The 18,653-nt window shown below is 42.4% G+C and overlaps 1 protein-coding gene across 1 annotated transcript in view; it reads left to right on the forward strand.

Annotated features, from left to right (window-relative positions):
• The first annotated feature begins 2,751 nt into the window (after positions 1 to 2,751).
• Positions 2,752 to 18,653, forward strand: part of LOC134576869 (uncharacterized) — a 56,653-nt gene continuing 40,751 nt past the window's right edge. Inside the window, exon 1 of the mRNA XM_063435558.1 lies at positions 2,752 to 2,825. Within this exon, the coding sequence (XP_063291628.1) occupies positions 2,798 to 2,825 (28 nt within the window). The 5' untranslated portion in view covers positions 2,752 to 2,797. The remainder of the gene's footprint in view (positions 2,826 to 18,653) is intronic.

The following is an 18,653-nucleotide window of genomic DNA, read 5'->3' on the forward strand; positions in this document are numbered from 1 at the left end:
ATATATATATACTTAGATCATATATATATTATATATATATGATCTAAGTATATATATACACATATACACACACACACACACATACACCGTCTAGGTGTATTTTAATATTAATATATATATAATTATATATATATATATTAATATCAAATTACACGTAGACTGATACTGATTAAATATATATATATAATTATTGTTATATATATATTTATAAATAATATAAAAAAATATGTAAATACGTAAAAAAATTAAATAAAAAAATAATTAAAAATAAAATATTAAAAAATATATAGATGTGTTTTATTTCGTTCTAACTGTATTGTGATATTAATATATATATATTTATATCAAAATACACGTAGAACGAAATAATATATATATCTATATACATAAATATATACGTATATATCACTATATATATACCTATATATAAATAAAAATATTTAAAAAAATATATATATAGACGTATATATACACATATGTATATATATACATATATTAATTCTACACATATATTTATGTAATAATTTTACATAATTAGGTATCCTAATTAATTACAATTAGCGGGACCTGCCTGACAACCCATGCCGAAAGTATAAGGAATTTAATTTGCTAGCACTATATTTAACCCTATAACTTTCCAAGACACCATAAAACCTGTACATGGGGGGTACTGTTTTACTCGGGAGACTTCGCTGAACACAAATATTAGTGTTTCAAAACAGTAAAATGTATTACAACGATGATATCGCCAGTAAAAGTGAAGTTTTTTGCATTTTTCACGCACAAACAGCACTTACACGGACGATATTACTGCTGCAATACTTTTTACTGTTTTGAAACACAAATATTTGTGTTCAGCGAAGTCTCCAGAGTACAACAGTACCCCTCATGTACAGGTTTTATGGTGTTTTAAAAAATTACAGCGTCAAATATAAGGCTTGTGTTTCATTTTTTTCACATTAAAATTCGCCAGATTGCTTACGTTGCCTTTATGACCCTATGGTAGCCCAAGAATGAAAATTACCCCTATGATGGCATACTATTTGCAATAGTAGACAACCCAAGGTATTGCAAATGGGGTATGTCCAGTCTTTTTTAGTAGCCACTTAGTCACAAACACTGGCCAAAATTGGCGTTTTTTGCATTTTTCACACACAAACAAATACTAACGCTAACTTTGGCCAGTGTTTGTGACCAAATGGCTACTAAAAAAGACTGGACATACCCCATTTGCAATACCTTGGGTCGTCTACTATTGCAAATGGTATGCCATTATGGGTGTAAATTTATTTCCTGGGCTACTATACAGTCTCAAAGGCAACGTAACCAATCTGACGAATTTCAATTTCAAATGTAACACGCTATATTTGACCCTGTAACTTCCCAAAACACCATAAAACCTGTACATAGGGGGTACTGTTTTACACGTGAGACTTTGCTGAATACAAATATGTGTATTTTATTGCAGTAAAAGCAAACAGTATTATGACATTGACAGTTAAAATGTCATGTAGAACTAAAAAATGAAAAAAAATCTTATTTTCTCCCATGTTTTTCATATTAAATTATGTTTCATAGCTAAATATTTTATATTAAATGAAAGCCCTATTTCCCCTGAATAAAATGATATATAATAAGGGGGGGGTGCATTTAATATGAAAGAGGTGAATTACGGTTTGACAGACATATAGCGCAAATGCCAGGTTTTGTTTACATTTTGTTTCGTTCACAACTTGTACATTTGGCTGCGGTGTTAAGGGGTTAATATCTCTTTCATATTTTCTCTTTTTTTTTGACTAATGATTGATTCTTCTAACTTATTTAATTTCTTAGTAATCTGGCCAGTAATGGGTTCAAAATCCTCCGTCCCAATAAAAGTTTCTAGTTTGCTCCGTATCTCATTGATAATTTTATCAATTTCCTCCAAATGTATTACTCTCTGTTCTATACTAATTTTCATCATTTTTATGGTAAAGGATTCAAGAGCCTCTTCACAAATTTTAATAAAATGTCTATTACCCCTAGACTATTGGACTTCATTTTAACTCTTTTGGAGATTTGTTTTATGTAAAAATGTATTTTGTTGTGAAAATATCAAAAATTTATTTCGTTATGAAAAGATCTATTATGAACAGGTGAAAGGAACATTGATAGGTGTCAAGATGGCACCATCCTATCCTATGCTAACTTGTTCATGACAGATTTTGAGAAATCATGACATTTTAAACATGATCAGTTTGCTGTCATTATTGTGGAGAGGTATTGTTTTATAGATGACTGCTTTCTGAGCTGGAGAGGTTCTAAGGTGGAACTGGACAGATTTGTTGTATATCTGAACAAGTGTCATCCAAATAATGCTTTGACCACAGTGGCTAGTGAGAAAAGTGTTAGCTTTTTAAATGTTACAGTGCGTAAAAATGCTGACAGGCTTGACACTGATTTGTGTACGTATGTCTAGGCCACCACCGACAGACGTGTTTCGTGTGAATCTAATAATCTAATCGCATAATGAGAGCATGGTGAGGACAACCCATTTGGCTCATTTGAGGCAATGAAATATGGTACAAAAACAGAATTAAACAAAAGCAAAATTAAAACAGAAAATGAAAAAAAAACCGTTATTGATGAAAAATGATGAAAAAAAAACAGAATAAAAAAAATTACACAATGTTGTTTCACTTTAATGATAGAAAAGGGAACTAGTACTTGCTGATCATCAAATGAGGAAATAGTTTAGAGGAGATAGTGATTGTCCTGCATTAAGCTCACACGTCTGAAACAGCTAAAGATTTCCGTGATGGCTTCTGCCAGCCTTTCCTTCATCTGTGAGTAGTGAATTATTCTTATTATTATTAGTATGTACATAGCGCCATCAGTTTCTACAATGCTTTGCAATTATACAATGATGATATTTCATAATAAGTAACTGAGTAACAAAAAATATTTGACAGATACAAGAGCTGAACAATTGTGCTACAAGGTTTAATACAGTGAAACAATTATCTGCTTACCCTATAAAACAAGCTGGGATAGGAAGGGGATAGATAATAATTTGGTAGTGCTTTGTCAACGTGCTTATTTAGTTATCACCATGGGTGACTTTAATCTTCCTGATGTGAACTGGAAAACCAAAATAGCTGCTTGTGCCAGGTGTCAGGGTTCTTACCTGAGATGGGAGTCTGTAGCGCAAATATGTTTGCTCACTCTTGCAGATAGACACAGTCCAAGGTGTCCAGATAAGAAGCCACCTGTACTGTAAATATGTGCACGGGGCATTGGCGGATCCAGGGGGGGGGCAACGGGGCAATTGCCCCCCCCGAGAAAATATTGCTGCCCGAGGCTCTCCCATGCCGTCCCATGCAAGGCTGGTGCTATCCAAGCACCAGCCCTGCTGATTGCCTTCACGTACCGGAGGGGAGATCAGTGATCTCCCTCCCCGGCCCACAGGCAGATTGCTGGGCGGCCGGCAGGGGAGGGAGTGAGAGAGAGAACCCGGGGGAGCTCTTACCTACAGCTCCGCCGGGTTCTCCTCTCGCGAGCATGGAGCGTTACCATGGCAACGCTCCGTTCTCGCGAGAGTGAACTCTAGCCTGAGCTGCAGGTTAGAGTTCACTCCCCCACTAGAACCACCAGGGAATGGAAGAGAAAGCAATGTCTCCCCCTCCCTCAGCAAAGGTAAGAAGGGAGGGGGGACATTAGCTATATTTAGTTAGTTATTTAATAATTAAAAAAATATATATTTAATCTGCCCCCCTACACACTGCACCACACACAGCCCCCCCTTACACACAAATATACAGCCCCCCCTTACACACAAATATACAGCCCACCCTTACACACAAATATACAACCCCCCCTTACACACAAATAAACAGCCCCCCCTTACACACAAATATACAGCCCCCCTTACACACAAATATACAGCCCCCCCTTACACACAAATATACAGCCCCCCCTTACACACAAATATACAGCCCCCCCTTACACACAAATATACAGCCCCCCCTTACACACAAATATACAGCCCCCCCTTACACACAAATATACAGCCCCCCCCTTACACACAAATATACAGCCCCCCCTTACACACAAATATACAGCCCCCCCTTACACACAAATATACAGCCCCCCCTTACACACAAATATACAGCCCCCCCTTACACACAAATATACAGCCCCCCTTACACACAAATATACAGCCCCCCTCTTACACACACAGCCTCCCTCTTACACACACAGCCTCCCTCTTACATACACAGCCCCCCCTTACACACACAGCCCCCCCTCTTACATACACAGCCCCCCTCTTACATACACAGCCCCCCTCTTACATACACAGCCCTCCTTACATACACAGCCCCCCTTACATACACAGCCCCCCTTACATACACAGCCCCCCTTACATACACAGCCCCCCTTACATACACAGCCCCCCCTTACATACACAGCCCCCCTTACATACACAGCCCCCCTTACATACACACACCCCCTTACACACAAATATACAGCCCCCTTTTACACACACACTCCCCCTCTTACACACACAGCCCCCCTCTTACACACACAGCCCCCCTCTTACACACACAGCCCCCCTTCTATACACAGCCCCCCCCCTTATATACACAGCCCCCCTCTTACACACACAGCCCCCCTTACACACACAGCCCCCCCTTACACACACAGCCCCCCCCCTTACATACACAGCCCCCCTTACATACACAACCCCCCTCTTACATACACAGCCCCCTCTTACATACACAGCCCCCTCTTACATACACAGCCCCCCTCTTACATACACAGCCCCCCTCTTACATACACAGCCCCCCTCTTACATACACAGCCCCCTTACACACACAGCCCCCTTACACACACACAGCCCCCCCCCTTACACACACACACAGCCCCCCCCCTTACACATACATAGCCCCCCTCTTACATACACAGCCCCCCTTACACATAGCCCCCAATACACTCACTGCCCCCCATACACACAGCACCCCTCACACAAAAACACACTGCGCAACTCACACACAAACACACTGCTCCCAATACACACACTGCTCCCAATATACAAATTGCTACCCCATACATACACTGCACTCCTCTCACAAACGCACTACCCTTCCATGCACATACTGCGACCCTCACACACACTGCACCCCTCAAACACATACACACTACAACCCCTATCCCGGCAGACCTGGGTAAGTTATCAAACGTTTTTTTAAACGGTTTGACTACTTACTCTGGGAGGGCGCCACAGCAACTCCTGGCACCAAAACCACTACAGAGAGCTGTAGTGGTTATTGTGCCTGGATTGTTTCTTAAAATAATCTGCCAGTGCCCCTCCCGAGAATAGCTTCTGGATCCGCCACTGGCACGGGGGCTGTGCAGGTAAGGTGATTCCAATGCAGAACCTACAAGCACACAAACAGCAGGATAGTCAAGGAATAAAGAAGTGTAGCCGAAGTCAAGAGAGTCCAGAGATCAGGATAAACGAAGACAGAAGCCCGGGTCAATTTGGAGTCTGGAGTCAGTCAAGAGACTGGAACACAGGAACTGAATACATACAACAGGATCAACACACTATCACCAGAATTAAAGAACTGACAAAATTCCCAGGGCATGGCAGTGTTTAAATACCCGGTTGGTAAATCAATCTGCCTCAGGTGAAGCACAGGTATCAGCCACAGATGGAGTCCAGACCCCTATTGCTGCAGACAAAGCCAGGAATAACTAAGAAAGCACATATTCAAAAGAACAGAATCTGCTGAGAATAGTGACTGAGTCACACCACAAAAACAAAAGTTTTAGATTTTAGATAAACAGACTTTTCTAAAATTAGAATATGCGCAAAGGAGTCATTATCAGAATGGAGTGGTTTAAATGGAGTCCAGGAGAAATGGTATTATTTAAAAGATGCACTACCGAAGGCAACAGAAAATTGCATTAGGATTGTCAGTATGAGCAACAAATTGAAGAAACCGTTGTGGTACTCCGCAGAAGTGGCCAAAATAGTAAAAAAAAATAAAAAAAATATTTTTTTGTTTTTTTATTTAGTAATTTAAAAAATCAGAGAGACGAAGATAGACAGAGCTATAAGATTAGGCAGAAAGAGGCAAAACAAGTTATATGAGCTTCCAAACCATACACAGAAAAGAAAAAAAACAGTCAGTAAAAATAGGGGATAAAGCATTTTTTTAGAAGAGGATAAATGTCTAGCTGACTGCCTCAATTAATATTTTTGTTCAGTATTTACAGATGAAAATGAAGGAAAGGGGCCTCATTTAGGAAAAAAGGCAAATTAGCCATTCATTACATATAAGTTTACAGAGGAGGAGGTTCTATTTCAGTTATATAAAGTAAATACAAATAAGTCAATGGGGCCTGATGGAATACACCCAAAGTTATTAAAAGCAAAACCATTAACAGAGTAATTTAACCATTCATTGTTAACGGGAGTAGTCCCAGAAGATTGGAAACTAGCAAATGTTGTGCCAATTCATAAGAAGGGTTGTAGGGAGGAGTCGGGAAACTTTTTTCCCCTTCTTCTAAATCTATGAATCTCCTTCTTTGTAGGGTCGGAGTTCTCAAAGGAAGCTCTTTCCATTTCCGTCGTAAAAAAGGGGAGTTAATATTTGTATTGTCCTCCAAATTTCTTAATGGCTCAAACTGGTTATAAATAGGGGTATCCCTTCTTTGAGGGGGAGGGGATCTATTCCTTCTCCCATAGGAGTGTGGTATTCTATTGCTTTCAAATTGTTTTTTATTCCTCAGATTACCACTATTTTTCTTACTTATTTTTCTTTTTTTTACTTCAATCCATTCCTGTGTTTGATTATTTCCTATCATGGGTAGAGTTGAGCGGACACCTGGATGTTCGGGTCCGGCAGGTTCGGCCGAACTTTGAAAAAAAGTCCGGGTTCGGGATCGAACTTGACCCCGAACTTGACCCCGAACCCGAACCCAATTGAAGTCAATGGGGACCTGAACTTTTGGCCACAAAAATGGCTCTAAAAAACTCCTGGAAAGAGCTAGAGGGCTGCAAAAAGAAAGTAAAATGGGGGTAAGAGTATGACAAGTGCCCTGCAAACAATGTGGATAGGGAAATCACTTAAAAATAACATAAAATAAGCAGCTGCTTAGTAGTTAAATCCCTAATTCACACGGTATTAGGGAGCTATCTACCAAAAGGCTGAAAGACCTAAATTGGTCTTTCAGTCACATTTACTAATACTAAGTAAAGATAACTTAGTATTAGTAAATTCATCCCTTACTCACTATACAGCGAGTAGGGGCGTGTCTAGTAAACAGTGAGCAGCCAGTGGCCTGTCACTGTAAAAAAAAACACCCAAAAAACACCTATTGCCCCCACCCCTGTGCGACGGGTGGGGGCCCTAAATAAGAATCCCCCCCGGTGACTAGGGGTCCTGAGCGGTGGGTGGGGGGCATAAATAAGAATAAGGGGGGACCTAATATCCTCCCCCCAGCCCCCACCGCTGCGCGGCGGGTGGGTCCCTAAATAACAATAAAGGGGGGACCTAATGTCCTCCCCCCCGGCCCCCACCCCTGAGCGGTGGGTGGGGGCCATAAATAAGAATAAGGAGGGACACCTAACATCCTCCCCCCGGCCCCCACCCCTGTGCGGCGGGTGGGGACATAAATAAAAATCCCCCCAGGTGACTAGGGGTCCTGAGCGGTGGGTGGGGGGCATAAATAAGAAAAGGGGGGACACCTAATATCCTCCCCCCGGCCCCCACCCCTGCGCGGCGGGTGGGGACCCTAAATAACAATAAGGGGGGAACCTAATGTCCTCCCCCCGGCCCCCACCCCTGAGCGGTGGGTGGGGGCCATAAATAAGAATAAGGAGGGACACCTAATATCCTCCCCCCGGCCCCCACCCCTGCGCGGCGGGTGGGGGCCCTAAATAACAATAAGGGGGGGACCTAATGTCCTCCCCCCCAGCCCCCACCCCTGAGCAGCGGGTGGGGACCATAAATAAAAATCCCCCCAGGTGACTAGGGGAACCCAAAACCCTAGTCACCCCCTCCCCCCAAAACATTACCCCTACCTACCCCCCTCATCCTAAAAATAATGAGGGGAAACCCTTATCTAAATACCTGTTAAAAAAAATAGACTTACCTTTTTTGTCTTCTTTCTTCTAAAATCTTATTTTTTCAGCCCAAAAAAGGCCAAATAAAAATCCATAATAACCGATGCACTTTAAAAAAAATTATTAATTTTCACCCATGGAGGGCTCCGGGCAGACTAACGCCTTGCGCCGCCCTGCAATTAGGCTCAGAGCACTCTGATTGGTGAGTTTAAGCCATCCAATCAGAGTGCTCTGACAGGAAAATGAAGAGACTGACATGTAAGTCTCTACATTTACCTGTCACAGCACTCTGATTGGTTGGCTTGAAATCCACCAATCAGAGTGCTCTGTGTCATTTTACACAGCGTGGGAAAATTATTTTGAATTTTCCCACGCTGTGTAATTTGACTCATGACACTCGGATTGGTTACTTAAGTCACCAATCAGAGTGCTCTGTGTCATTTTACACAGCGTGGGAAAGTTCTTTGTAATTTTCCCACGCTGTGTAATTTGACTCATAACTCTCTGATTGGTTAGTTTCAATCCACCAATCAGAGTGTTGTTATGAGTCAAATTACACAGCGTGGGAAAATTCAAAATAACTTTCCCACGCTGTGTAAAATGACACAGAGCACTCTGATTGGTGGATTTCAAGCCAACCAATCAGAGTGCTGTGACAGGTAAATGTAGAGACTTAAACCCACCAATCAGAGTGCTCTGAGCCTAATTGCAGGTCGAGGCAAGGCCTTATAAGCCTTGCCCCGCCCTGCAGAGCTCAGTCTGCGCGGAGCCCTCCAAGTGCGTCGGTTATTATGGATTTTTATTTGGCCTTTTTTGCGGCTGAAAAAAGATTTTAGAAGAAAGAAGACATCAAATAGTAAGTCTATTTCTTTTTTTTTTAAACTGGTATTTAGATAAGGGTCCCCCCTCATTAATTTTAGGATGAAGGTAGGGGTAATTTTCTTGGGGGAAGGGGGGTGACTAGGGGTTTGGGAAACCTTAGTCACCTGGGAGGGGGGGGTACATTTTTATTTAGGGCCCCCACTCGGGGGGTAAGTTTTTATTTAGGTCCCCCCCTTATTCTTATTTAGGGCCCCCACCTGCCGCGCAGGGGTGGGGGTTGGGGGGGAGGACAGTAGGTCACCCTCCCAAATTCTTATTTATGGCCCCCACCCACCGCTCAGGGGTGGGGATCAGGGGGAGGACATTAGGCCCCCCCCCAATTTTTATTTATGGCCCCCACCCACCGCTCAGGGGTGGGGGTCAGGGGGGGAGGAGAGTAGGTCCCCCCCCTTATTCTTATTTAGGGCCCCCACCCGCCGCGCAGGGGTGGGGGCTGGGGGGGAGGACAGTAGGTCACCCTCCCAAATTCTTATTTATGGCCCCCACCCACCGCTCAGGGGTGGGGGCCAGGGGGGGGAGGACAGTAGATCCCCCCTTATTCTTATTTAGGGCCCGACCCGCCGCGTAGGGGTGGGGGCCGGTAGGGAGGACAGTAGGTCATCCCCCAAATTCTTATTTATGGCCCCCACCCACCTCTCAGGGGTGGGGGTCTGGGGGAGGACATTAGCCCCCCCCCCCCCAATTTTTATTTATGGCTCCCACCCACCGCTCAGGGGTGGGTGCCGGGGGAGGAGGACAGTAGGTCCTCCACCCAAATTCTTATTTATTTCCCCCACCCACCGCTCAGGGGTGGGGGATGGGGGGGTCAATAGGTCCCCATTTTAGTTTAAAAGCCCCCACTTGCGCGTCGCGGGTGGGGCCTCAGGAGGGGGGAATTTTTTTAACAGTAAGCAGCCACAGGCTTCTCACTGTTTAATAGACATGCCCCTACAAGCTGGGTCACATGCTGCACTGGCCAATCACAGCCATGCCATTCGTAGGCATGGCTGTGATGGCTTCTAAGGGCACGCAAGTCAAACGCTTGTTAATTGGCTGCCCTGCAGCCTTTCAAAACACGTCATAAAATCGCCGAACACTGAACTCCAACCCGAACATGCAGTGATATGTCTGTGTTCGGGTCCGGGGTCCAAAAAACTTAATGTTCAGTTCAGGTTCGCTCAACTCTAATCATGGGTTTTCTTATTGGTTTATCCATAGTGGCTATTTTGTAATTTCCCTCAAAGCTTCTCTCAAGATTTCTTTCATAATTTTGTCCATATTTAGTCTTTTTCTGTTTACTTTTATTAAATTTAGGTATTTTCCCTACATTGTTGGTTGCAATCTTTAATATCGCTTTCATATTTTCAATTTTTTTGACAAATGATTGATTCTTCTAACTTATTTAGTCTCTTAGTAATCTGGCCAGTAATGGGTTCAAAATCCTCCGTCCCAATAAAAGTTTCTAGTTTGCTCCGTATCTCCTCCAAATTTATTACTCTCTGTTCTATACTAATTCTCATGATTTTTACGGTAAAGGATTCAAGAGCCACTTCACAAATTTTAATAAAATGTTTCTACACAATTTTGCCTTTTGGTTCTATTTTCAAAAATTGGCCATTATTAATACAGCTGCTCACACCCTTTAAATGACTACAAATAGAATATATAAAAAAAAAAAATGGTGTATTATTTAGAGTTTAGCGGACACCTGGATGTTCGTTGTTGCCAACTTCATCAAAAAGTTCGAGTTCGGCTCGAACTTGACCCAGAACTTGACCCAGAACCCCATTGAAGTCTAAAATGCCTCTAAAAAAGTCCTGGAAAGGGCTAGAGGGCTGCAAAATTAAGTAAAATCGGGGTAAGGGTAAGACAAGTGCCCTGCAAACAAATGTGGATAGGGAAATCACTTAAAATAACTTAAAATAACATAAAATAAGCAGCCGCTTAGTAGATAGCTCCCTAATTTCCATGGTATCAGGGAGCTATCTACCAAAAGGCTGAAAGACCTAAATTGGTCTTTCAGCCACATTTACTAATACTAAGTAAAGATTATTTAGTATTAGTAAATTCAGCCCCTACTCGCTATACCGCGAGTAGGGGCATGTCTAGTAAACAGTGAGCTGCTCACTGTAAAAAAATATCCCCGGCCCACACCTGTAAATACCCCCACCCCTAAATCAGAATGATGGGGGTGGGACCTACTGTCCTCCCTTCTGGCCCCCACCCCTGAGTGGTGGGTGGGGGCACTGAATAAGAATGAGGGGGCGGGACCTATTGTCCTCCCCCTCAGCCCCCACCCCTAAGCGGCGGGTGGGGGCCCTAAATATCAATAGGGGTGGGACCTATTGTCCTCCCCCTGGCCCCCACCCCTGAGCGGCAGGTGGGAGTCCTAAATTAGAATAGGGGGGGACCTATTGTTCCCACCCTGAGCAGTGGGTGGGGGCCCTAAATTAGAATAGGGGGGGACCTATTGTCCTCCCTCTGGCCCCCACCCCTGAGCGGCGGGTGGGGCCCTAAATAAAAATTTAAAAAATTTAACCCCCACAAGGTGACTTGGGGTCCCCAATTCCCTAGTCTGTCCCCGCCACCCAAAAAAAATAACCCCTACCTACCCCCCTCACCCTAAAAATAATGAGGGGGGACCATTAACTAAGTACCTGTAAAAAAAAATTAAAATTACCATTCGATGTCTTCTTTCTTCTAAAATCTTCTTTTTTCAGCCCCATAAAAGGACAAATAAAAATCCATAATGATCGTCAAAAAAACCCCCAAAAAACAGAGCGCAAAAAAAATTATAATCCATTTTCGAGCATGGAGGGCTCCGCGCAGACTGAGCAAACTCTGCAGGGCGGGGGAAGGCTTATAAAGCTTGCCCCGCCCTGCAATTAGGATAAGAACACTCTGATTGGTTGGTTTAAGCCAATCAGAGAGCTCCGTGTCATTTTTTTCACAGCGTGGGAAAATTCCAAAGAACTTTCCCACGCTGTGCAAAATGACTTGAAATCCATCCAATCAGAGTGTTCTGTGTCATTTTGCACAGCGTGGGAAAGTTCTTTGGAATTTTCCCACGCTGTGTAATTTGACTCATAACTCTCTGATTGGTTACTTTCAATCCACCAATCAGAGTGTTGTTATGAGTCAAATTACACAGCGTGGGAAAATTCCAAAGAACTTTCCCACGCTGTGTAAAATGACACAGAGCACTCTGATTGGTGAGTTTAAGCCATCCAATCAGAGTGCTCTGACAGGTAAATGAAGAGACTGACAGGTAAGTCTCTACATTTACCTGTCACAGCACTCTGATTGCCCTCTTTTTTTTTTTTTTTTTTTTTTTTTAAGTGTGTTGGTTATTATGGATTTTTATTTGGCCTTTTTTGGAGCGGAAAAAAAGAAGATTTTAGAAGAAAAAAGACATCAAATGGATAGTTTGTTTTTTCTTTTTAAAGGTATCTAGCTTATGGTCCCGCCTCATTATTTTTAGGATGGGGGTGGTGGCTGGGGGGGGGGAGAAAAGTAGGTCCCCCCTCATTGTTATTTAGGGCCCCCACCCACCGCTCAGGGGTAGGGGCCAGGGGGGGAGAACAGTAGGTCCCCCCCCTCATTGTTATTTAGGGCCCCCACCCACCGCTCAGGGGTGGGGGCCGGGGGGAGAACAGTAGGTCCCCCCCCCCTGATTGTTATTTAGGGCCCCCTAACTGAGTACTGCCATTCCTATTACCCCTGCTCTGCACTGAGTACTACCATTCCCATTAACCCTGCTCTGCACTAACTGAAAACTACCATTCCCATTATCCCTGCACTAACTGAGTACTACCATTCCCATTATCTCTGCACTGACTGAGTACTACCATTCCCATTATTCCTGCACTAACTGAGTACTACCATTTCCATTATCCCTGCTCTGCACTAAGTGAGTAAAACCATTCCCATTATCCCTGCACTGACTGATTACTACCATTCCCATTATCCCTGCACTAACTGAGTACTGCCATTCCCATTATCCCTGCTCTGCACTAACTGAGTACTACCATTCCCATTATCCCTGCACTGACTGAGTACTACCATTCCCATTATCCCTACTTTGCACTAACTGAGCACTACCATTACCATTATCCCTGCCCTGACTGAGTACTACCATTCTCATTATCCCTGCTTTGCACTAACTGAGTACTGCCTTTCTCATTATCCCTGTGTGGCAGTTGATATCTCTGTATCTGTGTGTATTTCTCGCCGCTCAGCAGTCAATGCGGCGTCTATGTATACTATGTCTATGGCTCATATGCTGCACAGCCATGACATTTGTAAAAACTGGTTTGGAATCGTCACAGTTAAATCTTCTTAATTTCTTCTTGTCTTCAGTTGATTGATATATATATATATATATATATATATATATATACGTCCTTTGTATATATATATATATATATATATATATAGTCTTGGGCCAAATGCTCACCACAATAATATATGTCTATATTATTGAAAAGTAATAATATGCAATCTGACTTACGGTTTCTTCAGGTTTATTCTTAGTTACGGATACATAATAAAACAACAAATAAGGTTACAGGATAATGGACATTCAACAGCAGATGGTAATTGCTGGACTCCTGACGTCCTTACATCTTTACATCGAGAGAGAGCCAGAGAGAGCTGAGAGCCCCGAGAGAAGAGACCTCGTGTATCTTTGTTCAGTTACTATAAATGTGCCCATACTGACGTCAGAGCATGACTCTTGCCATATAAGGACAAGACCCCGAAATCCACATTCCAGAGCTCTCGGACAAAGAAAGCCTTGTGACTTATTGATACCATCTGTTACTTATGTCAATCCACACATCCATATATATAATCAATAGAAACATAGAATATGCAATATTCTACATTCCCTCTGTTTATGGTTTGTCTTAAAACCATAACACAATGTCACTAACCTGTCCATTCATACATCACTCGTATCACAGTCATTGAGCATAGAACAAGATGTAGTCACAACTTTCTATTATATGAGAGTTCTTAGAAGGTCGAGTTTCTATCCCTTATACTGCTTACTTTACTTCAAACTCCCTCTGTTTCAGCTATGTATTGATATCCATATCCATCTTACATCATAACTACTTGAACATAATATATACATATATATATAACAATAATAAATGAATAAAATAAAATATTTACAAATGTTGATCCAATAAACAATGTAAAGCAATGAGAAAGATCAACCTGCTCAGCTACAGTCATGTCTTTGTAGACAACAAAATCAAGATGATAACTTTCTAAATAATAACTGTATATCACTATCATATTCCTACAGACATATATAGTATAGTATTTTCATTCTCAATACCTGTCAGGATCGGGACAGGGATCCAACACGCAGAGTACAAACAGTAGCCAGATACGTATACCGGACCTTAGAATGGCCGGACTAACGTAAGTAGTACAGTATAGAATGGTCAAAGACAAGCCGAGGTCGAGGGTAACAGAAGACAGGTAAGCGAGAGACAAGCCGAATCAAGGGTAACAGAGATAAGCAGAGTAAGGTAAACAAGCCGGGTCAAAACCAAAAGGGATAATAGAATACACAAGCACTGAGTGACTAGAACAAGCTAGAACCACGACAGGGCAATGAGCTAATGAAAGAAGCTCTGTTAAATACCCTGTTCAGAGCAGTAACCACGCCTCCGAGGCGTCCTGATTGGTCCTGTAGCAATTGACTGACAGGTCGTTCCGGGGGAGTGTCCTGATGACTACTTCCTGCCTAGATGCTGTAAAAGGCAGTCACTCCCTCGCGGCCGGCCTAGCATGGCCGGATAGACCGCGGGGAAGGGAGCCATCAGACCGTCTGGATGGAGGAACAGCTAAGTCTCTACCTCTTTTGGAGGTAGAGACCACAGGTACCCTGACAGTACCCCCCCCCTCTCAGATACGCCCACCGGGCGGAATGAACCGGGACGAGATGGGAAGCGAGAGTGATATGCCCTGCGGAGACGGGGAGCATGAACATCCTCCTGAGGTACCCAACTCCTCTCCTCAGGACCATATCCCTTCCAATCAACCAGATATTGTACTCTCCCCCGGGAGATTCAAGAATCAATAATAGAGTTAACCTCATACTCCTCCTGACCCTCCACCTGAACGGAGCGAGGAGGGGCTATTGTGGAGGAAAATCTGTTACATATGAGGGGTTTCAGCAATGAAACGTGAAACGAGTTCGGGATGCGTAAGGTATTAGGAAGAGCTAAACGATACGCAACTGGATTGATACGGGTCAGCACCCTGTAGGGTCCAATATAACGAGGAGCGAACTTCATGGAGGGCACTTTTAAACGGATGTTCCTCGTGCTCAGCCATACCCTATCACCTGGAACAAAGACCGGAGCCGCCCTTCTACGTTTATCAGCGTGTTTCTTGACCAACATAGAGTTGTGCACAAGGATTTGTCGAGTTTGATCCCACAACTTCCTCAAATTGGCAACATGACCATCAACCGACGGCACCCCCTGGGAAGGAGAATCCGAAGGAAGAATAGACGGATGAAAACCATAATTCATGAAGAAGGGGCTTGAATGAGTAGAATCGCAAACGAGATTGTTGTGTGCAAACTCCGCCCAAGGAATCAAACCGACCCAATCATCCTGGTGTTCAGAAACAAAGCATCGTAAATATTGTTCAATTTTCTGGTTGGTACGTTCAGCAGCTCCGTTAGACTGAGGATGATAGGCAGAAGAAAAGTTTAATTTAATACCAAGTTGAGAGCAGAAGGACCTCCAAAAGCGGGAAACAAATTGGGAGCCTCTGTCCGATACAATTTGAGAGGGTATCCCATGTAGGCGAAAAATCTCCTTAGCGAATATCTCTGCCAATTCGGGAGAAGACGGGAGTTTAGGCAGGGGAATGAAGTGTGCCATCTTAGTAAACCTGTCAACCACGGTGAGGATAACAGTCTGTCTTTTAGAGATAGGTAGATCGACAATAAAGTCCATGGCCAAACAGGACCATGGTTTCTCTGGAACCTCCAAGGGGTGCAGGAATCCACATGGAAGCGCATGGGGTTGTTTGGTTTTAGTACAAACTTCACATGCAGCGATGAACTCCTCAATAGAAACATAGAAACATAGAAACATAGAATGTGACGGCAGATAAGAACCATTCGGCCCATCTAGTCTGCCCAGATTTCTAAATACTTTCATTAGTCCCTGGCCTTATCTTATAGTTAGGATAGCCTTATGCCTATCCCACGCATGCTTAAACTCCTTTACTGTGTTAACCTCTACCACTTCAGCTGGAAGGCTATTCCATGCATCCACTACCCTCTCAGTAAAGTAATACTTCCTGATATTATTTTTAAACCTTTGTCCCTCTAATTTAAGACTATGTCCTCTTGTTGTGGTAGTTTTTCTTCTTTTAAATATAGTCTCCTCCTTTACTGTGTTGATTCCCTTTATGTATTTAAATGTTTCTATCATATCCCCCCTGTCTCGTCTTTCCTCCATGCTATACATGTTAAGATCCTTTAACCTTTCCTGGTAAGTTTTATCCTGCAATCCATGAACCAGTTTAGTAGCCCTTCTTTGAACTCTCTCTAAGGTATCAATATCCTTCTGAAGATAGGGTCTCCAGTACTGTGTACAGTACTCCAAGTGAGGTCTCACCAGTGTTCTGTACAATGGCATGAGCACTTCCCTCTTTCTACTGCTAATACCTCTCCCTATACAACCAAGCATTCTGCTAGCATTTCCTGCTGCTCTATTACATTGTCTGCCTACCTTTAAGTCATCAGAAATAATCACCCCTAAATCCCTTTCCTCAGATGTTGAGGTTAGGACTCTATCAAATATTCTGTACTCTGCCCTTGGGTTTTTACGTCCAAGATGCATTATCTTACACTTATCCACATTAAATGTCAGTTGCCACAACTCTGACCATTTTTCTAGTCTACCTAAATCATTTTCCATTTGGCTTATCCCTCCTGGAACATCAACCCTGTTACATATCTTAGTATCATCCGCAAAAAGACACACCTTACCATCAAGACCTTCTGCAATATCACTAATAAAAATATTAAAGAGAATGGGTCCAAGTACAGATCCCTGAGGTACCCCACTGGTGACAAGCCCAAGCTTCGAATATACTCCATTGACTACAACCCTCTGTTGCCTGTCACTCAGCCACTGCCTTACCCATTCAACAATATTGGAATCCAAACTCAAAGATTGTAGTTTGTTGATAAGCCTTCTATGTGCAACAGTGTCAAAAGCCTTACTGAAATCGAGGTAAGCAATGTCTACTGCACCACCCTGATCTATAATTTTAGTTACCCAATCAAAAAAATCAATAAGATTAGTTTGGCATGATCTCCCTGAAGTAAACCCATGTTGTCTCTGATCTTGAAATCCATGTGTTTTTAGATGTTCAACAATCCTATCCTTTAACATGGTTTCCATTACTTTCCCCACTACTGAAGTAAGGCTTACTGGCCTATAGTTGCCCGACTCCTCCCTATTACCTTTCTTGTGAATGGGCACAACATTCGCTAACTTCCAATCTTCTGGGACTACTCCTGTTATCAATGATTGGTTAAATAAATCTGTTAATGGTTTTGCTAGTACACCACTAAGCTCTTTTAATAGCTTTGGGTGTATTCCATCAGGTCCCATTGACTTATTTGTCTTTACTTTTGACAGTTGAAATAGAACCTCTTCCTCTGTAAACTCACGTGTAATAAATGACTCATTTATCCTTTTTCTTAACTGAGGTCCCTTTCCTTCATTTTCATCTGTAAATACAGAACAAAAATATTCATTGAGGCAGTCAGCTAGACCTTTATCCTCTTCTACATACCTTCCTTCTTTTGTTTTTAATCTAACTAATCCTTGTTTTACTTTTCTTTTCTCATTTATGTATCTAAAAAAGGTTTTGTCCCCCTTTTTTACTGACTGTGCTATTTTCTCTTCTGTGTGTGATTTGGAAGCTCTTATAACTTGCTTAGCCTCTTTCTGCCTAATCTTATAGGTAATTCTATCTTCCTCACTCTGGGTTTTTTTATAATTACTAAATGCTAACTTTTTGTTTTTTACTATTTTGGCTACATCTGTGGAGTACCACAGTGGTTTCTTGAATTTTTTGCTTTTACTGACAAGCCTAATGCAATTTTCTGTTGCCTTCAGTAGTGCAACTTTTAAATAATCCCATTTCTTTTGGACTCCATTTAAATTGCTCCAGTCTGATAATGACTCCTTTACACATATTCTAATTTTGGAAAAGTCTGTTTTTCTAAAGTCTAAAACTTTTGTTTTTGTGTGGTGTGACTCAGTCACTGTTCTTATATTAAACCACACTGACTGATGATCACTGGATCCTAAACTTTCACCTACAGTAATATCTGATACCAAATCTCCATTTGTTAACACTAAATCTAGTATGGCCTCTTTACGAGTTGGCTCCTCAACGACTTGTTTTAGAGACAATCCCAGTAGGGAGTTTAGAATATGTGTGCTCCTGGCACAAGTAGCTATTTTTGTTTTCCAATTTATATCAGGAAGATTAAAGTCACCCATGATGATAACTTCCCCCTTCATTGTCATTTTAGCTATTTCTTCAACTAGTAGATTATCTAACTCTTCAATTTGTCCTGGGGGCCTATAAATCACACCTACACGAGTTACTGTGTGATTAC

This window comes from Pelobates fuscus, chromosome 11 (genome assembly GCF_036172605.1).
Source record: "Pelobates fuscus isolate aPelFus1 chromosome 11, aPelFus1.pri, whole genome shotgun sequence".
Taxonomy (NCBI): Eukaryota; Metazoa; Chordata; class Amphibia; order Anura; family Pelobatidae; genus Pelobates; species Pelobates fuscus.